Source organism: Octopus bimaculoides, chromosome 25 (genome assembly GCF_046866305.1).
Source record: "Octopus bimaculoides isolate indiv1 chromosome 25, ASM4686630v1, whole genome shotgun sequence".
Classification (NCBI taxonomy): Eukaryota; Metazoa; Mollusca; class Cephalopoda; order Octopoda; family Octopodidae; genus Octopus; species Octopus bimaculoides.
In genome coordinates, this window is record NC_142952.1 from 13,606,191 (window position 1) to 13,628,503 (window position 22,313).

The window sequence follows — 22,313 nt, forward strand, 5'->3', positions numbered from 1 at the left end:
ATCCCCTGAAATTGCTGGCCTTGTGCCAAAATTTGAAATCAGTATATTATTGGCATCTTACTGGCAATTAACAATACAAAGTTCATGTGCTGTCTAGTACAAGACTGACTTGTTCATTCAAACACAACATATTACTGAAGGAATAAAAAATAAAAATCACTCACAGCAGGGGGTGAACTCAAAACATATTGGCATGAAATTAAATATTATGAGGTAGTTGATTACAGTGGATTAATATTTCTGTCAACTTGGTGCTGTTTGGGATTTTAAAATCATTAAGGGAAAGAGTAGAGAGTGAGAAAGAGAGAGAATGAGATGAAAGTCAGTGATATTAAAGAAGAGAGAGAAAGAAATATACAGATATATAATACAAATGTATGTGTATGTATGTACATATACATATGTATTTACATATGTATATACATACATATATGTATGTAGGTGCAGGCATGGCTGTGCAGTAAGAAGTTTGCTTCCCAACCACATGGTTCTGGGTTCAGTCCCACTGAGTGGCATATTGGGCAAGTGTCTTCTGCAATAGCCTCGGGCCAAACAAAGCCTTGTGAGTGGACTTGGTAGAGAGAAAATGAAAGAGACCCATTGTGTATATATACATCTGTATTTATGTGTGTGTGTGTGTGTTTGTTTCCCAGCCATCATTTGACAACCGATGCTGGTGAGTTTAAGTTCCCATAACCTAGCAGATTGGCAAAAGAGATTGATAGAATAAGTACTAGGTTTACAAAAGATGAAACCTGGGGTCGATTTCTTCAACTAAAACCCTTTGAGGCAGTGCTCCAGTATGGCCACAGTCAAGTGACTGAAACAAGTAAAAGAATAAAAGAAAGAAATATATATATATTAGGGCGCTGGGCAAGTAATTGCGTTTTACCAGAAAGGATATAAAAATAAATGTAGTCTATGTTTATTTGAATAGCTTTAATCAAGAATGTAATCACCGTTGTTTTTAACAACTGCAGCCCAATGGGAAAGTAACATTTTCATGCCATGTTCAAAGAAACCTATCTCTTTTCCTGACAAAAAAGTCTGAAAGACTCTTTTCAATTTCCTCTCTGTTTCTGAATGTTTTGCCACTTACAAAATGTTCTAGTGATTAGAACAGATGGAAATCCATCGGTGCTGAGTTAGGTGAGTATGGAGAATGTAGAAGAACTTCTCATCCTAATGATCTTATTTTTTCTTGGGTTTGTTTTGAAGAGTGTGGCCAAGCATTGTCATGCTGGAGAATAACAACTTTACTGTTTCCCAAAGCTGGCCATTTTCAACATAATTTTTCATTTACATGATCAAGCTTTTGGCAGTAGACATCTGCATTGATGGTTCTTCCATATTCCAGTAGCTTGTAATGGATGATATCTTTCATGTTCCACCAAACACAGATCAAAGATGTTCGTGGATGGAGTTCTGGTTTTGGTTTTGGTACTGGCCTCTCATTACATGATAATCATTGTTCTTTTTTTTGTTTTCTGTTGTAATATAAAACTCATTTTTCATCACCTGCAACAATGCGCTGCAAAAATGACAGGCTGTTATTCCTGGTTAGAGGACTACTGCAGATGGTGGTATGTTGTGTTCAGTTCTCAAGTGTAAGCTCATGTGGAACCTAAATTCCCTCTGCATGTTTTCCCAATTTGTTTGAAATGCTCATGGATAGTTTAACATGACACATCAAATTTTTGTGCCAAATTTCTGGTTCTTTGATGTGGATCTGATACAGTAGTCTCATTCAAAAGGTCATCTTTCAGAGTGGGCTGTCTTCTAGAGCGAGGCTTGTCAGATATGTTACAATCACCATCTTTAAACCTTTTAAATCACAGTCGACGCGGACGAGCTGTCACTGCATCCGGATAGACTTCAAAAATATTTTTCATAGCTTCTTTAGCAGTACTGGTTATTCAAAGACATTTATAGATTGTAAATTTATTCTGTCCAGTTACCTATCGGTATAGTGGTCACTTGCAAACTCCAGAGGTGACACTTTCATTTCCCCTTAGCTCTCACGTCACACAGTCGTTAATGTTTATTTGAGTAGGGTCACGCCCTTCCAATTGCTATAGATCTATAATACATCTTACGGCTGTGCCTGTCACCTGTATGGTGAGGAATTCTACATCGGGGAGTAGTAACGACTAGGGTAGGGTAGCTGACTGCTTATTGTGATCATTCGCCTTTTGCTCTCTTTTACAAACCCAGTGAACATACATATGTTTCTTATTTCAAAGAAATTCGAACAATAGTTATAAGACCCAAGTTAAAAAGATTCTCAACAATTCAACTTCTCTGGTCGACATTAAGACACCCACCCCCAATAGGGGCCTTAACTCTCACATTTTAGAGCTCCATGACCTCCATTTTTCAGGGGCAAAATCCTTTTAACAGGTTCCATAAGATTGGAATTTTGGAATCTGTGCATAAAGACCAGTAGTATGGGATACATGTGTCATGATTAGAATTTTTTTAGGGTGTGTAAAGAGGGAAAGAACCCTCATCTGCAATTTTGATGAAATTCGAATCATAAGTATTCCAGTTCATTAGAGAAAATATAACAGAAAAGTCTAATTCTTCCATTGCATGTAACACGGGCAACAACGGGTATCTCTACTAGTAAATATATATATATATATATATATACACACACACATACATACATACATATACATGACAGGCTTCTTTCAGTTTCTGTCTACCAAATCCACTCACACTCACAAGACTTTGATCAGCCCGAGGTTGTAGTAGAAGACACTTGCCCAAGTTGCCACACAGTGGGACTGAACCTAGAACCATGTGGTTGGGAAGCAAGCACCTTACCACACAGTCACGCCTGCACTTATATGTTTCAAAAATCCTATTATATTTTTATAATTAAATATTATTAGGAATTGTATATAAAAATAATTATTAAAATATTTTGTATATTGTAGAAGTATAACCAATTTTATTGCACATAAACTTCAACATCAAAATCCTATACGGACCCCTCCAAGGATCATGTGAATCTCAATTAAGAATTACTGGTCTAACGAGAACAGCTTCTATCATTTACAGATTTCTGATGTTCCATTCTGTGGTTCTAATGTTGACATTGATAATCTGAGTACAGCTTTTTCCTGGATGCCTTTCAAAGCTATAAATGTCAAATGTGAACTGATGTATTGTCTTTTTGTTATGTATATTTCCCGTTAGGCTTTTACAAAAGACACATGAAATGTGTGTGTCCTATCAATCTCGAAAGGATTAAGACTCATGACCTGATACAGTAATTTAACATAAGTTGCGTTTAATGGTCCACAAGAGTATTTAAATCTTTATGATTTGGACAGCCAATTAATGCAATATAACATTTTAATTAATGTTACTTAATGTGATTGTGTTCATCATCATCATCATCATCATTGTTTTAACGTCCACTTTTCCATACTTGCATGAGTTGAACAGAATTTGTGGAAGTGAATTTTCTATGGCTGGATGCCCTTCCTATTACCAACCCTCACCTGTTTCTAAGTAATGTAATATTTCCTCATGACCAGACATGTTTTTACAGAATACTGGAAACGTTTTCATAGAATACTGGACACTACTTGGAAGATGGTGACATTTATTTACAACCATCATGTGATATCAAGACAAGGACACACACCTACCCACACATGTATGTATTATATATTACATGCTTGCTTCCCAACCACATGGTTCTTCTACTATAGTCTCAGCCTGATTAAAGCTTTGCAAGTGGATTTGGTAGACGGAAACTCAAAGAAGCCTGTTGCGTGTATATATATATATATATATATATATATATATATATATATATATATATATATATATATATATATATATATATACATACACACACACACACATATATATACATACAGAGTGCAATGGGTAAATTGTTGCCATTTTATATTTTTAATTTTGCGCATTGTTTGTTTTAGATTTTGTTGACTACACAGTGTAGTAGGGTCAGTTGGGCACCGTCTGTGAGAAAAACAGAACCATAACGCAATTCACTCTGCCAGAAATTTGGAAACAACATGTAATACTGCTTGGCATTTGTGCTGAAAGCTCCAATACAAATATTTCAGAGTGTTTGGGTGTCAATCTGAGGACAGAACATGTACCGAGAGTGATAAAAGTCAAACATCTAGTCAACATCATGGTGTTTGGAGTGATCACTAGTGATGATGACGTTATGTCTCCATTCATCTTCCCACACGGTCTTAGACTCAACATGGAGCCTACATCAAATGCCTGGAGGAGGTAGTGCTACCCTGAGTCAAGAGGGTGGCTGCTGGAAGAACCTATGTCTGGCAACAGGACTCTGCACAATGCTACACAAGTAGGAGAACTCAGTCATGGCTGTCAGACAATTTCTGTGACCACATCACCCTTAACATCTGGTCACCTAACTCCCCAGACTGCAGCCCCCTTGATTATTATGTGTGGAGTGCAGTTGAGCAAGAGACCAACAAAACTCCTTGTAACACTAAAGATGAACTGAAGGCAAGGACTATGGCAGCATTCACCAACTTAAACAAGGAGACCGTCCAGAAGAGTTGCAGGAGATTTCAAAGTCATATATATATATATATATATATATATATATATATGCCTGAGGTGTCATGCAGTGACCAAACCTGAAACCTTGTGGTTGGAAAGCAGCTTCTTACCACACAGCCTCTTCCGCATTTCACTTTGTCTCCTGACACTATAATAGTTTATCATTCTCACTGTGGAGGGAAGAACACAGGAATAATCCACTGGAATGATCAACAAGCATTACCTAATGACATGATCCACTAGTAAGTTCCAATTTTTGGCTTCAGTATGATCTGTGTTGCAATGAAATTGAATTCTTGAGATTTAATCATAAATTGAAAGTTTTAAGGAGAGCCATTTGGCTCAAAGATTTCGATTGGTGTAAGGATGTCGACTGCTGCTATCAAAAGAACAAGAGAGTCTCAAAGAAGGCTTATTTCAAACTTGAGAACAGTTTTACCATAAAAGTATTACAACTTTGAGAATAAACAATAGAATTGGTAGCTATATGGCAACTACAGAATTTCAGGATGCACCAAATCTTCAGGTTGTCTTTGCAAAATGCAGTAATAGTTATATTATTTGAAGCATGGAGAATGCTTATATGCTTAATAACTGAGACAAGAAACTTCAAAGAAACATCAATGCTTACCACTGACTCTCAACAAGATCTTTCATTATATTCTGCTTTATTCTGGTAGTGCAGATGCCCAGCAAATTAGACCAGTGGTAAACAATGGTTAGTCCACATTACTTGGTAAGGATCAAAAGGCTGGTTTCCTGGTTTTTCTGGTGTATATATTCCACCCTTGAAGGGATGTCAATCTGTCATAGGATTACTCAGTTTTACTATCTGAATGGACTGAAGCAACATGAAATGAAGTGCTTTGCTCAAGGACACAATGAATCGTCCAGTCCAGAAATTGAAACCGCAATCTTATGATCACAAGTCCAACACCCTAACTACTGAGCCATGCACCTCAACAAGTCAAAAACAATAAAGAAACAATTTGCAGATAATCTTCAGTCAATATTCAATACATTTCTTTAATCTGTGAGAGTTAGAATTAAATAAATATTTACATTGTGTACGCTTGTGTAGTTAACTTATAATCTTGTCACTCCACGGTTGATGGAACAGTCAATTCATATTCAATATTTAGGTTAGCATCTGTTAAGTTATCTTTCACCATTTTCTCAACTCTTCGACTGAAAAATGGTGTTAAATAATGCTTCCAATCTCCAACTTTACCTGCAAATATAAAAGAAATAAACATGAGGCAAGGTAGGAAAAACACTCAACCTGTGACAAATAACAGCCAAACCTTACTCAAGTTACATCCCATTCATTCATCTTCTCTGCCCACAATTCCTGGGATGGCTGTGTGGGTAGAGTCTTCAGGCACTTCCTCTAGAAGGTCCTCTCAGAAGCAACCATCATTACGCTTTCTGACTGGAATCCCAAGCACAACCAACTGAGACTATGGATATTACCGAACTGTTTCATTCATGGTCTACCCCTGAGGTCTCCTACTGATTGGCTTGCCTTGAAGAATTCGTCTTGTGATTCTTTCTTGCAACATTCTAATCACATGCCCAATGTTTTCTCACTGCAGAGAAGTAAAAGCTCAATTTGGAGAGACTCCCTGATCTCTGGTTTATGCACCCTGTTGAACAATATTACTTGTTTGGCGGAACCCCCATCTTGGACACTTGTATTCCTGATAGAATGCAAGAGGCTGAATTGAATGCTAGAACTGCAGGTTCTGGCAGAGTAATGTACCATCTCAAGCATTTGGATTTCACCTCAGAAGAGGTGAAGTTAGCATAAAAAGCCAACCTCGCTATTTTCATTTTGGTTTTCATGCCTATCATCACGTATGTGCAGGCAAAAAAAATTATTATTATTATTAAGGTGGCAAGCTGGTAGAATCTTTAGCATATCAGGCAAAATGCTTAGCAGCATTTCATCTCACTATGTTCTGAGTTCAAATTCCACTGAGGTCGACTTGGCCTTTCATCCTTTTGGGGTTACTAAAGCAAATACCAGTTGATCACTGGGGTCAATGCAATCAATTTACCCCTCACTTGAAGTCGCTTGCCTTATGCCAAAATTTGAAATCATTATTATTTCATTTCCTTTTTGTTCTTCAAGTCATGATATTATAGCAGATATCATTTCTAGTGACAACACGGTCATATCCACGCAAATGTTGGGTAATGACTGAAACAATACAATCATGAATACAGGCAGCCAAAATGGGGTTCCTTTTAAGGGTCTCTGGAGTAATGTTACTTGACAGGGTGCATAGCTCAGCAATCAGGGAGTTTCTACAGATCAAGCCACTACTTCTCTGCACCGAGATGTCACAGCTCCAGTCCTATGGACATGTAATTAGAATGTCACAGGAAAGAATTGCAAAGAGACCAAGAATGAAATGGTTGGATTACATCCACAGCTTCAGTTGGTCACACTTGGGAATCCAGCAAGAAAGTGTTATAACAGTTGCTTCAGATAGGACCCTAGAGAGGAGATACATGAGGACTCTACCTCAACAGCTCTCCCAGGAATAGTCGGTGGAGAAGATTGATGGATGGAGAAATCATAGTCTTTCTTTATTCCTTAGTAGCTTAAAAGCTGCACGCTGGGCGGACTTTTAAGCTAGCTCCTGTAGAGGGCTAATTGGGCTTGTGGCCCAGAACTAAAGAGAGCAAGAGCATTTATTGGTACCCTACCAATATGGTATTACTTTAAATTCAGTTTAAATGAAAGACTTGTAAGTTCAGAAATTTTGGGAGTTCTTTTAAAATTTGAATTTTCACCTGTTAGCATATAACAAATCCTCATCTAGACCTGATCCCAATGGTGGATGTACAAGAACCTAATGAAGGGCATTTTCAATTCCAGGATCATCTTGGTTCCAAAAAGGTATATTATGTCTTTGTAGAGCAAATGTAGACTGAAATACAGGAGACCCGGATGGACGGACAGACAGAATATTTTTTTATGTTTATTATTATAGATTTCTGTTCCTAGTGAAGGCACATGGTCTGGTGGTTAGTATGTTGCACAGATAATCACCAGATTGTGGGTTTGATTCCTGGACTGGGTGGCATATTGTGCTCTTGGGCAAAGCATATTTCATTTCATGTTGCTCTAGTGCTGTGCAGGAACCAGCATGCCAAAGAATAGACCCAACATTTCCTTTGCGTGTCATGAAAAGTGACTAAAAGAGGTTGATATAGGATTTGTACTCCAACCCCATAAAAGCCTCACCAGCAACGACTACTCAAACAGACCTATAGGTTGGTGAGTTGTCAGCTGAGTGGTGTAAAGCCATAATCTGTCAGGAGTAGTAGGGAATCACCAACACATGGTGGATGCAGCAATGTGCTGTTACAGTACATGCCCCTATATTACAATTAGCTATGCTGCACAAAGAGCTGTTCTTGGATAGTTCTAGTGGTCAGGGCCTATAAAAAGGGTTTTCAGCTGGTACACCGATTGGTGCAGACATATAGAAACAATCACATGCATGCACACACACTCACATGGAGAATGCTTGGGAGAAGGAGAGTCTTCCCAGTGTGGACCCAACAGAGTGATCAGCCATTTCAAAGCACAGTAGTATGAGAGAGAAAGCAAATATCTAATATGGTAGGATACAGCTGAATCTTCTGTAGAGTCAATGAGGTTGTACAGGAAGGTGCCATACCCAATGACTGGCACAGTAGCATTATAGCCAACTGTTACAAGGGGACACAAGAGTGACAAGATCATGACAGTTACAGAGAGAACTTTAGGTTAATTATTTAGGAAGAGAAATAGACCAAATGAAATGCAGTTCAGTTTTGTGTCACAGAGAAGTACTTTTGATGCTCTTTCCCCAGTGAGACGGCTATAGAAGTATTTAGTTAAAAGTAAGCTACTGTCTTATTTGTCAACCCAAAGAAGGCCTCTGACAGGGTATATGTGAACAATGGAGTGCAGATTGTAGTGAATGGTGAACAAGAGTTGAGGAGGGGGTCAATGGTAAATACGAGTTGGGTAAGAGGAGGTGATGGCTGGCAGTACAGAAAGGGTGGAGAGTAACAAAATAAGGACAAAATAGAAAACAGGTGAAGGATGAGAGACAAGATGATGCATGGGGTAGGTAAAAGTTGCAAGAGTGTGGATATGTAAACTATGTTGATGTTATTGATGATGGTGGTGGTAATAGTGGTGGTGATGATGATGTAGAAGACGACAATGTTTTTACTCACCTTGCCGAAGAAATTGTGTCTGGGTTTGATCTCGGATCCCATAGCCGTCCCACCACGAGTAGTTGACACTTTTATTCTGGCGCATATTCTTAAACAGACATCTCTGGCAAATAGTCAACAATTGTTCCGGTGTTAACTCCTTACCAAGAAATTTGGCAATACGCTGCACATTTCCAGCAAGATCCTGCCAAATAACAAACAAAACTTCTATTATTGGTACTTAATTTATCGACCCAGAAAGGATGAAAGGCAGAGTTGATCTCAGCAGAATTTGAACTCAGAATGTAAAGACGAATGAAATGTTGCTAAGCGTTTTGTCCGGCATGCTAACTATTCTGCCAGCTCACCACTTGATATGCAAACATACTAAAATGATACAGTAATACCTTAGTTTACAAGGACATACTTTACAAGACACCAGGTTTACGAGTTTTATTTTTCAAGCACTAAATCCAGATTTTGAACATAGTGCAAAAGTTTCTACTACCATAACAAATGCTTCTGCATGTTACCCAGAAATTTATAGAGAGCAAGAAAACGTTTCTTCAAAGCAAACAACTTTAGACTTGTTTTTTAAAAAGAAATCTACAAGTCTGTCTATGAGTGCTTGTGAATCAGCAATTGCATCTGCAAGTCTAGTGTGCAAGTCTAGTGAGAGTGAAAGTGATTCAGAAAATGATTATAATAATATTATTTTTTATTATAAATGATCTTGATATTCTTTTTACTTTACATAAAATATTCTTTACATTCTACTGTTGTTTTATTGCCATTTATTTATGAATATTATAAATTTTGTAAAATATTTTTCTGGGAACAAATTACGATTTATAACATAGCTACTATGAAAAATTATTGCTCTGCTCTATGAATTTTCGCTTACAAGCGGACTCCAGGAACAAATTAACTCGTATATCGATGTATTACTGTATATTGGTTATTGATCCATTCTGAATATACCCAAATTGGCATGTAGGATTTGAACGCATGTCCAAGCCGTTCTCTTCATGACTTTGAAATAAAAATACGAAAGCCAGAGAAGGAAGAAAAGAAAGATAAAAAGACATTTTATTGACCTCGAAAGGATGAAAAGCAAAGTCGACCTTGGCAGAACATGAACTCAGAACATAAAGACGAATGAAATGCCGCTAAGCATTTTGCCTGGCCTGCTAACAATTCTGCATCTACACTCCTGAAAGAGCTGGTCAGAAATTGAACATCATCTAGATGTGTTTGCATGCAACCAATAGAAGTGTTCTGATGTTTCTAATAAAACTTTGTTTGCCTATATTTTCTAGTAAACTCTACTAAATTATTCTTACTTTTCATTTTTTTCTGAATTTTTCAAATTGTAATGATAATTTATGAACACAAATGGATTAGTCTATATAACGTTCTTTTTTTCAAGCATCCTTTCCCCCATATAAGCCTCATTCACTCATATAAGACCCATTAACCCATATAATTTCCCCATTCATTAGTGTAATACCCTATCATCCTCATAACTCCCCCACTCATATCTCATAATTCTTCTATTCTCCCATGTAAATTGTAAGTCTCATTCACCTAAGGGCAAACAAGTAAATACCCTTCTCTCATCAAGTTATCATAAAGCTGCCAGCAACGAACGGAAACTGAAAGAAGCCTGTTGCGTATATGTGTATGTATGTATATATATAACCACCTGTCTTCGTCTGTTGTTTTTTCGTGAATTCTCCCTATATATATATATATATATATATATAAATATACATTTAGATGTGCGTATCTGTGTTTGTCCCCCATCACTTAACAACTAGTGTTGGTGTATTTACATCCCTGTAACTTAGTGGTTTGGCAAAAGAGACCAATAAAATAAGTTCTGGAGTCAATTTATTCAATTTAAAGGCGGTGTCCCAGCATGGCCACAATCAAATGACTGAAACAAGTAAAAATGAAAAAGATAAAAGAACTGCTCATTGGTTCACAAACAGTAAATCTGAAAAAAATTTTGGGGGAAAAAAAGCATTTCAGCTGCCCCACACGAGGGTCTTGTCACAGGCCCCTACCCTACATATTCACTAGTTGCTGACCCCTGCCCTACAGTCATAATTAAGAAAAGAAAGTATTGGATAATGTCGTGCTGGAAAGTCTACTTGATCAGGGTTTACATGGAGCTAAGGAACAACAGCAACAACAATAACTCCCATTATTATAGTGTTATATTGCAAGAGCTACATATCTGCTCTTGATTTCAGTTGTGGTCTTTTATACCCAGGTACTCTCTCTGCTTATTTATGCTCTGCCTCTCATACTCATCTAACTGAATATGCTTACCTTATTTCTCTTTGGCCTTTGCAGAGGTTCTTCTAATTTATCACCAGCTTCCATAGAGATTCTCCTCTAATATTAAGAACTACATAAAAATAAACAGAAGCAAAAAAAAAAAAAAAAAAAAACTTACCTTATGTAAATCTTCATACTGAACAATGAGGATGTTATGATGTTGTTGGTTCAAATCCACAGCAGTTCTCACATGTTTACCCCATGGGGAATAATACACTGCAATCAGAAATAAACAGGACTTTTGAGATGGTAAAGGTATGGTTTGAAGGCAATTTTAGCTGCTTTTTTAGAGTGGCACTCTGCCAGTTACTATGACAAGCGTTCCAGTTGATCTGATCAATGGAATAGCCTGCTCATGAAATTAACATCCAAGTGGCTAAGCACTCTGTAAACATGTATAACCTTAATGCAGTTCTCAGAGAAATTCAGCAAGATACAGAATGTAACAAGGTTGGTCCTTTGAATTACAGGTATTATTCATTTTTATCAGCTGATTAGATTGGAGCAATATGAAATAAAATGTCTTGCTCAAGGATACAATGCACCAGCAGGTATTGAACTCAGGAGCTTACGATCGTGAGCCAAAGACCCTAAACACTAAGCTATGCGCATGTCAAATAGGACACTGCTGGGAAATATAACATACAGCTCAAACTACTTCATAATAAATGACAGCACATCAAAATTTGGAAGATGTACTGGATCTATAGAATACATAAAAGTATTTGACAAGTTATCTACACACCACAGCCTGTTTGACCAAACTCTGCTGCCGAGGAATACACAACCGAAATGTTTGATTTATAGAAAGGTTCGCTAATTATAAGGATTTTTATAGGGGCTGTTTCTTCAAAGTTATAAGAATATTTGCTTAGCTCCATGTTGGTTCTGACTGAGCAGCCCTATGATCAAAGACCATTTCAACTTCACAGCTATCTTTTTCTGCACGAGTGAGATCGTTGCCAGTGCCGCTGGACTGGCTCCTGTGCAGGTGGCACATAAAATACACCATTTCGAGCGTGGCCGTTGCCAGTACCCGCCTGACTGTCCCTTGTGCCGGTGGCATATAAAAGCACCCACTACACTCTCGGAGTGGTTGGCGTTAGGAAGGGCATCCAGCTGTAGAAACTCTGCCAGATCAGATTGGAGCCTGGTGCAGCCATCTGGCTTGCCAGTCCTCAGTCAAATCGTCCAACCCATGCTAGCATGGAAAGCGGACATAAAAACGATGATGATGATGATGATGATGAATGCACCCTGGAATACATTATCTAATGTGGTTTTCCTATATTTTAAAGATTTTATGGGTGTGATCTGAGAGAGATGAAGCTGTTATTTCTAGCTAGTTAAGTGATTGCATAGAAACTCCCTGGTTGGTTCGGGTTTTATAGAAGTTTCTAATAAGGGTGGTTATTATTGCTATAACGTAGGGAATTCTCATAAGGGTGATCTGTGAAGGTATAATAAAAATGTTGTGAAATAAAGGTGGTTTGTGACAGGATGTTGTAGTCAGGAACTAGAAAATTGTATTATTTTCTGTAACTAAAAACTTTTTACATCTATTTTTTCCTTATATATATGGCTCCTAAAACTTTGATAATTTGGATATGGAGGGACTGAAACTGCTGGTGATGATGATGATGGTAAGAATGATAAAACATTTAAAGATACATTCAATACTAAATAAATTTTAAGTTTCAGCAGATTTTGAATTATTACAATTATGGGCATACCTTAGAGATCATGGAATCTCTCTAAGTCGAGTTGCTACTTCTCCACATTGAGAAGTAACAGCTCTAGTCCTAGGGACATGTGATAACAATGTTGGGTGGAATTCTGGTTTAAGAACCCCATAGAGCCCCACGTAACATTTTAATTTTTTGAAATTTTTAGAAAACTTTTGTGAATATGTCTTTTACACACTGGAATTCATATGATTATGAAAAAAATTTTTTTATTTAAAAAATTTTTAAGACCCCATTCCCCCATAAACCCTAAAATTTTCACTCATTTTCAAATTTTTTTTTTTTAAATCAAGTGTTTAAAACATGGACAGTCTGAATTTCTTGCTTAAATTCAGCAATGGATCACCCTTGGGTGCACCATCATTCCATTAAATGTGTTTATGGGGAGAAGAATATTGAAAAACATCAATACATTTCAGAGAATCAAAGAAACGAGGAAGATATTAGGTGGTTGTAAGACAAGCTAAAAACAACAGCTAAATTGCTCTTAAATCACATACAAAAATTTTTTTTCTTTTTGTACAATCATATGAATTCCTGTGTATAGAACACAAATTCACAGAGATTTTCTGAAAATTCCCAAAAGTAAAAACGTTATGAGGGGTTATATGGAGTGTTTAAACCACAATTCCACCAAATATTGCTGGAAAAAAACTGCAAGACTGATTAAGCTGAGCCAACTGGCAAGAAATTTACAAGTAGACCAAGAACGAGAGGGTAAGACGATATCCAATGTCTCAATAAGTTGTGTTTAGGAATCCAGCCAGCAAGTCTAATGGCATCTGATAAGACCTTATAGAGGAGGTACCTGATGGCTATACCTCAAAGCCCTCCAAGAATAGCGGGTGGAGAAGATGGATGGATACAACTGTATTTTTGTTTTAACTAATGTTTGCTCTTTTGAACAGATACATCAGAAAAACCTTCGGGGTTTTTCTGATGTATCTGAAGCAGTGTTGGGCAATAAAAATAAAACATGTTTACATACTGAGTTGTACTCACCTTTATCTTTGGTAAATCTATCACAGAATTCTTCAAATGTTCCAACAAATTTCAAAGGTGTCAACATTTTTAGGAAGTTGTAGTATGAAATTAGAATATCCTTTGGATTTCTAACAACATAAATTATCTGAAAAAGAAATACCATCATAATTACCAGCATTTTTAACTATTCCATATGTAAATCATCAACATTTTTAAGAACTATAATTGTATGCAAGAAATAAATGCCAAAAAAATTTTAGTTACAGAAAATAGCAGAATTCTCTATATTATAACTGTAGTGTGGAGGCGCAATGGCCCAGTGGTTAGGGCAATGGACTCGCAGTCGGAGGATTCCGGTTTCGATTCCCAGACCAGGCGTTGTGTGTGTTTATTGAGCGAAAACACCTAAAGCTTACGAGGCTCCAGCAGGAGGTGGTGGTGGTGACCCCTGTTGTACTCTTTCACCCCAACTTTCTCTCACTCTTTCTTCCTGTTTCTTGAGTAACGCTGCGATGGATTGGTGTCCTGTCCAGCTGGGGGGAACACATACGCCATAGAAATCAGGAAACCGGGCCCATGAGCCTGGCTAGGCTTGAAAAGGGCACATAAATAAATGAAATAACTGTAGCATCAGCCCTAATTTAAATTTGTTGTAACCTTAGTGGCTTAGTGGTTAAGGTATTCAGTTCATGATTGTTAGGTTGTGAGTTCAATTCCCAGTGGTCCATTGTGTCCTTGAGCAAGAAACCATGTTGGATTTTCTTTATTTTCTTTTACTTGTTTTAGCCATTGGACTGCAGCCATGCTAGAGTATCAGCTCCATCTTGATGGGTTTAGTTGAACAAATTGACCCCAGTATTTATTTTATCAGTCTCTTATGCTAAATTGCTAAGTTACAGAGACATAAACAAACCAACACTGTTTGTCTAGCGGTGGTGGGGACAAACACAAATGTAAAGACACACACGCACAAATATAGACATATAAATACACACATATGTATATATGTGTGTGTTTGTATGTATGTAAGCAATAAGACAAGTCCATATATACATTAGTATGTATGCGAGTGTCTACATATACCATTTGGTACACAGACATGCTGTTCTTGACTCTCCCTTGATGTCCTTATTATTAAAATACTTTGATACTATTGGATCCTGCAAATAATTAATTAATCAAGTAAATACAAACATACAAACAAACACAATATGCTTCTTTCAGTTTGTCTACCAAATCCACTCACAAGGCTTCGGTCAGCCTGAGGCTGCAATAAAAGAGACTTGCCAAAGGTGCCACGCAATGGCACTGAACCCAGAATCATGTGGCTGGGAAGCAAATTCCTTATCTCAAAACCCACATAGCATATCTAAGAAAAAAATTACTTTGAATTTTTTTTGGTAGTACTGCCTGTCTGATGATGAGTCACGTCTTGAGAAAGCTTACCCATGCTTGCACTACAGACTAATATTACTCTGGCACATCACATTATTCCTTACAGAATCTATTTTTTCTTTTTACTGTGATGATTCTATTGTCTCCTTTAGATTAAACAAACCTAGGGTAACGTGGTGGTGGAATAATACAGTAGACAAGGCCATTAGAGCAAAAGTCCTGGAAAACATGGAAGAGTAGGGGTAGCAGGGAACTATATCAGATAACCAGAAGGGAGGCTGGGAGACAGGTATATGTAGCCAAGGGAGAAGCAGAAAAGAAGAAGTTTGCCAATGTTCAGCAACGTGAGGACCAAAGAACTGAAGTATTTCGGATTGCTAGACAGGGTGTGAGAAAAAATTGTGATGTTACAGGAGAGAAATGTGTCTGCATGGATGATGGTGCATTTGCTTTTAATGATTCTACAAAGAAAGAGGCATAGAGATGCCATTATGAAAGGTTGCTGAATGTTGAGAATGAACGGGAGGAGGAGAGGACTAGCTACCCGAATTGATAGCACCCTGGTAGATAAAGCAATTAAGGATATGAAGTCAGGAAAAGCCCCCTGGCCCATCAGGAATCACTGCTGAGATGCTCAAAACATCTGATGGTGTGGGTTATGGTCTAGTCACCCATTTTGTAAATCAGGTAGTTCATGAAGGAGTCATACCCAATGACTGGTGTAGCAGCACCATAGTCAACTGCTACAAAGGTAAAGGTGATGCTTTAGACAGAAATAACTACAGGGGTATCAAACTGTTGAATCAGGTGATGAAGGTCACAGAGAGGGGCATAGCCCAACTAATTAGGGGAGAGAGTCTGCTTAGATGAAATGGCAGAAGTAGAAGAAATACTACATCATGTGTAGTATTTTTAAGTTTAAAAAGCACTGACTTAGAAGGGTAGCAGAAGTAAACTGGAATGAAGAATAAAAGGGTGACAGACAGACAGAAAGATAGATAAACAGATGGATTGATAGATGGATGGACAGACAGACAGGCAGACAGATAGATAGATAGACACAGAGAGAGAGAGCTGAATGACAATTATTGATCAGATGGAATAGAAACAGTAATTGGTGTGATGAAGGAGAGTGACAAGTACTGAGGTGTAGGGAGGGAGTGATAGAGAGAGAGAGAGAGAGAGAGCAATAGATGTCAACAAGTGATAGAGGAAAGAATAATGTCAGAGAGAGAGAGAGAGTGATGGATAGCAATGAAGACAGATGTGGGTGAGTGAGAGTGATTGATATAAATAAGCAATGGGGAGAGAGTAATGAGAAAGTGAGAGAGGAAGAGAAAGAGAGAGAAAAGGAAGGAACTAATTAGTGGCTGGTAAGAATGAAGCATGATGGTAAAGGTAGGACTAGATGCAGATTCAATGTGATGCAATTCCTTGTTAATATAATAAACATGATGGGAGAAACACAGCTGAGAGATAACAAAGAGGTGGTGGGAGCAGAGAAGAATGGCTGTTGAAGACTTAAGAGTATAATCATAACTATGAAGGGAGACCCAAGTATACATGTATAGATAATAACCCTTTCTGTTGTAGTCACAAGAAAATTTGGGTTAGGGGGCTAGTTGAATACATTGACCCTAGTGCATGACTGGTACTTATTTAATTCACCCTGAAAGGATGAAAGGCAACTAATCAATCAAAGTACTTATCTTCTTTTTTTTTTTTTTCAATCTTGGTACTTATTCAATTGATATCTTTTGCTGAACCACTAAGTTATGGGGACATAAACAAACCTACACTGGTTGTCAAGTGGTGGTGGGGAACAAACACAGACACATACACATAAACACACATGTATACAATGGGCTTCTTTTGGTTTCCATCTACCAAATCCACTCACAAGGCTTTGGTTGGCCTGAAGCTGTATTAGAAGAGATTTGCCCAAGGTGCCATGCAGTAGGACTGAACCTGGAACCATGTGATTGGGAAGCAAACTTCTTACCACAGAGCCATGCCTACACCTCTAATAACAATAATAACAATACTCAAATATAAACCCAAGTCAACCTCGGTAGAATTTGAACTTAGAACATAGAGATAGACAAAATGCTGCTTGACATTTTGCCTGGCATGCTAACAATTCTTATTTCTTTATTGCCCACAAGGGGCTAAACATAGAGGGGACAAACAAGGACAGAGAAAGGGATTAAGTCGATTACATCGACCCTATTGCGTAACTGGTACTTAATTTATCAACCCCGAGAGGATGAAAGGCAAAGTCGACCTCGGCGGAATTTGAACTCAGAATGTAACGGCAGATGAAATACTGCTAAGCATTTCGCCCAGCATGCTAATGTTTCTGCCAGCTCGCCACCTTAGATATAGATAACAATAACAAAACAGAAAAAGAACATTTACATTTGGTTTGACTGTTGAAAGCTGTTCTGGAAGGAGATGGAAGGGCAAATGGCTTTTGATCAGTCGAGGCGATTCCTTAGCAGCTATGGCAGGCAATCCAGGATAAATATTTTCAAGAAAATGGAATCGTTGTTCAATGTTTTTCTCTTCTTCTTGTGAAATGTCAAGATTTGAATGGATGAGGTAGACAATTTCTTGAACCCATGTAGTTCCTGGAAAAGACAAACCATTACACACACATATTTAATATAACAATAATAATGGTTTCAAATTTTAGCACAAGGCCAGTAAGTTAGGGGGAGGGCATAAGTTGATAACATCAACCCCAGTGCTCAATTGGTACATATTTTATTGACTCTGGAAGGAAGTAAGGCAAAAATAACCTTGGCAGAATTCGAACTCAGAACATAAAGACACAAATTGTCACTAAGTATTTTACCCAGCATGCTAATGATTCTGCCAGCTCGCAGCCTTAATAATAATGATAATAAAAATATCCTTCTTATTATAGGCACAAGGCCTGAAATTTGGGGGAAGGGTGTAAGTTGATTACGTCAATCCCAGTGCTCAACTGGTGCTTATTTCATCGACCCCGAAAGGATGAAAAGCAAAGTCAACCTTGGCGGAATTTGAACTCAGAATGTAAAGATGGATGAAATGCTGGTAAGCATTTTGCCGAGCATGCTAACGATTCTGCCAGCTCACTGCCTTAATAATAATAATAATAATAATCCTTTCTACTATAGGCACAAGGCCAGGAATTTGGGAAGAGGGGGATAGTTGATCACATCAAGCCACAGTACTCGACTGGTACTTAATTTATTGACCTTGAAAGGATGAAAGGCAAAGTTGACCTTAGTGGAATTTGAATTCAGAATGTAGCAGCAGATGAAATACCGCTAAGCGTTTCGCCCAGCATGCTACCGATTCTGCCAGCTGAAAGGATGACAGGCTAAGTCAACTACAATGGAATTTGAACTCAGAGAGTTAAGATTTGGAAGAAATACCACCATCGCTTTAATGATTCTGCTAGCTCACCATTTACATACAAGGCCAGCAATCAGTATTTGATTGGTACTTCATTTTAACGAGAGTATTACATGGTACCATTACGTTTCCAACAAAGAACTGCATGTGTACACACATCGGCCTGCAGCCTCCCACCTCATTGCCATCCATCACATGAGCTAGTACAGACATGTCCTCTGCATCCTGCTGGTCATCCTACCAGAGCTTTACTCTCGTTTGACATAGCAGCTGCAGACTGGAAGAGGCCTCATGGCACCAGGTGGCTGAACGAGATTGGGGAAGATCTCCAGAGGCTCAACATAACCTTGGAGGAAGTAAAAGGGCTAGCATGGGACTGCCAGCAATGGAGAGAGCACTGGTGAACCCAGATGGCTCTACTCATGAAGATGTCTCTGGGACCACTAACCTGGGATGACCCCAGCCTCATCAAGCAAGAGCGTAAAGCAAAAGAGGAAAGACAAAGTTGACCCCAGAACAAATGATGCAGAATATTTCTTCCAATGCTCTAACGATTCTGTGAATTCACCACTCTAATAATAAGAACAGTTTCAAATTTTGGCACAAGGCCAGCAATTTTGATGGAGGAGTTAAGTCAATTACATCGACCCCAGTGCTCAACTGGTACTTATTTTAATTGCTGCTAAAGGGATGAAAGGCAAAGTCTACCTGAGTGGAATTTGAACTCAGAACATAAAGACTGATGAAATACTGCTAAGCATTTTCCCCAGCATGCTATTCTGCCAGCTTGCCACCTTTAACAATGATAATGATACTCAAATATAAACCTATGTAGCAGATGTATAAACAGGGCAAATTCAACTGTTTCTCTGTAGCTTGAACAACCTTAATTGATTTTCAAATCTTACTCAATACTCATCAGAGGCTTCTACATCAATCTGACCAATTACAGAGAGACAAGCAGCCAATCTGTTTATATACACAACAGTTTCAGTGGCTACCGTGAACTGGAGCTACAAATTTGCAAACTGTAATTGTTAACACCATATTTTATATCAGTCCATACAGTATCATCATCATCATCGTTTAACGTGTGCTTTCCATGCTGGCATGGGTTGGACGGTTTCACAGAGAATTGGCAAGCCAGAAGGCTTAACCAGGCTCCAATCTGATTTGGCAAGGTTTCTACAGCCGGATGCCCTTCCTAACGCCAATCACTCCGAGAGTGTAGTGGGTGCAAATTTACTCCATGACTTCAGAGAAATGTCTTATTTAACTGCGATATTTATTTTCTGTAAAATAAGTACCTGGCAACATCTGACAGGCAGGACATCATAATCAGTTCAGCTTGGTTATCTCAACAAGAAGAAGGCCTACTCAGTAATTATCTTGACTTGTAATAAAACATTAAAACTTTCACATGAGGTTTCAATTTTAGGCATATCACTGTAGTTAATGGTGAGGCCTGAAAGCCTCAAAGCTTTTTGGTTGGGACTGGCATACTACATGAAACATAAAACATCAATCTTCAGTTTTTGTAGAGCAGAGAGATCCACTGATAATTCTCTGATTGGACTCCACATTTCGTAGCGCTGGCACGAGGGTCAGTCAGGTGGTACTGGCATCGACCACGCTTGAATGGTGCATTTTACATGCCACCAACACGGGAGCCAGTCAGGCAGCAATGGCAATGACCACACTCGAATGGAGCCTTTTATGTGCCACTGGCACAGGAGCCAGTCAAGTGGCACTGGCAATGACCATACACGAATGGTACTTTTTACGTGCCACTGGCACGGGACATAACTTATGTAGTAGATATTTAAACAGGGCAAATTTAAATTAATTTCTCTGTAGATTAAAAAGACAATGGTGAAAAGCCTTGAGCAATGTTCGAGCCTTATTGAGTTTGCATCATATAGTCGTTAGGATGGGCATCCAGCTGTAGAAACTCTGCCAAATTTAGATTGGAGCCTGGTGTTGCCATCCGGTTTCACCAGTCCTCAGTCAAGTCGTCCAACCCATGCTAGCATGGAAAGCGGACGTTAAACGATGATGATGATGATGATATATACACACACACACATACATATGTATATCAGCTTGCTGATTCCTTCAGTTTCACTTCGAAACGGTAGCAAATAAGAACCCCGATGAAGCTGTACTGACAATGACACCAGAATACATATCTAACAGTGTGCAGTCAATGCAGTTGAAATGTGCATATGTCCACATAACTGTTTAATAAAATTATAGATGTGGAAAATCTTCACTCTCCTTATCATTATTAATACTATATATATATATATATATATGATGGGCTCTACCATCGAAGATGATGCATGTATGAGCTTTCAGCTTTTGCTGAACGACCTGCACAAATAATTTGTTTATAGTGATCAAATATTCATACTGCACATTAGCTTACTCTCTCCATAAAATTAACATCTAATTAGAGGTACTGAACAACAATATATAGTGTATCAGCAGAATGTTTAAGCACTGGGGTCAATATAATCGACTTACCCCTCCCCCAAAATTTGAAACTGATATTTCTGCAGGCGTTTTTTTCCCAACTTTCTTATCCACCATTATATGTGCATAATACGGAAGATTGCCGAAGTCATCTTTCTAGAAATGGAAAGTGTGGGCAAAATACACCACGAAAACTTATGTTAATTACCACCTGACTGGAATCAACTTACCTGACCGTGGCCAAGACACTACCCACACGTCATCTGGTCTAACGTCAAAGTCTCGAATCTTAGGTAAATCGTTTTCTAACATTGCGGGTAGGACAACCCCTTTGTATTTTATCAGCTTCTGTCGTCGACCGAAAGGTGCATCGTAATAAGTGTCAATATCATGAACAAATTTTTTGTACATAATTTTCAGGCGAGAAAACAAAATAGTGCCGAGAAGTAGAGCACCAATGGTTATGGAAGCGTAAACCATGTAAATGATCCTTGGATCCATCTGTTCCTGAGAACTCTTTCTTCTGTAAAGTGGTGCCGGTTTCCATCTTGTCTGTTGGTGTCCCGGAGAAAACAAACCTTGTTGAGATGATGAATGTTTCGACGTCAAACACGATAGGGGTTGTATGAAAACACATGCATGAGGGGATAAAGATTGTCTTAAAATAGGGCGAAGTGAGACCGTGGGATGAAAACGAGTTAAAGTGCCGAGTTGACGGCTTAATAAGCGAGGAAGAAACAAGGAATTTATTATTGACATTGTTTTTGACTTTCACATGTGTGAAATTTTAGTTTTACCGCCGGAAGTTGAATACATTCAAGGGAAATCACTCTGAACAAACTATCAAGAAATCACTTTGAATAAATCTCCCAAGAAATAAAATTCCGGCAGAACTGAGTTTTAACATTTTAAAACATCTTTACGAAGTCAATAAAAGAGTCTAATCTATTCTATCATTTACTTACTATAATTAATTACAAAAACAAAGTCTGTAACGAAAAGGTAACTAATTAGGCATAACTTCCAGAAAATGGATACTTTTTAACGAAATTTTCAATAAATACCGTTTAGATGCTGTAAATTCAGAGTTTATAGGGATTTGTTACAGAAAATTTTTACCGAGGGGTTTCAAAATATTTAGACGATCCGGGTTTTTTTTTT

The 22,313-nt window shown here is 38.1% G+C and overlaps 1 protein-coding gene across 4 annotated transcripts in view; it reads right to left on the reverse strand.

The window, feature by feature from the left end:
* LOC106876482 (sulfotransferase 4A1) overlaps positions 1–22,009 on the reverse strand; it is a 70,891-nt gene extending 48,882 nt beyond the window's left edge. For 3 of the 4 annotated variants that reach the window (XM_052976232.2, XM_089341852.1, XM_014925046.3), the window contains exons 1-6: positions 21,383–22,009; positions 17,691–17,902; positions 13,896–14,022; positions 11,267–11,364; positions 8,824–9,007; positions 5,644–5,812 (exon numbers count right to left, since the gene is read on the reverse strand). In XM_052976232.2, the coding sequence (XP_052832192.1) occupies positions 5,679–5,812; positions 8,824–9,007; positions 11,267–11,364; positions 13,896–14,022; positions 17,691–17,902; positions 21,383–21,911 (1,284 nt within the window). In that variant the 5' untranslated portion in view covers positions 21,912–22,009 and the 3' untranslated portion in view covers positions 5,644–5,678. Of the gene's footprint in view, positions 1–5,232; positions 5,386–5,643; positions 5,813–8,823; positions 9,008–11,266; positions 11,365–13,895; positions 14,023–17,690; positions 17,903–21,382 lie in introns of those variants that run through there. The other variant, XM_014925045.3, reaches the window with a different exon arrangement.
* Between the last annotated feature and the right edge of the window lie 304 nt (positions 22,010–22,313).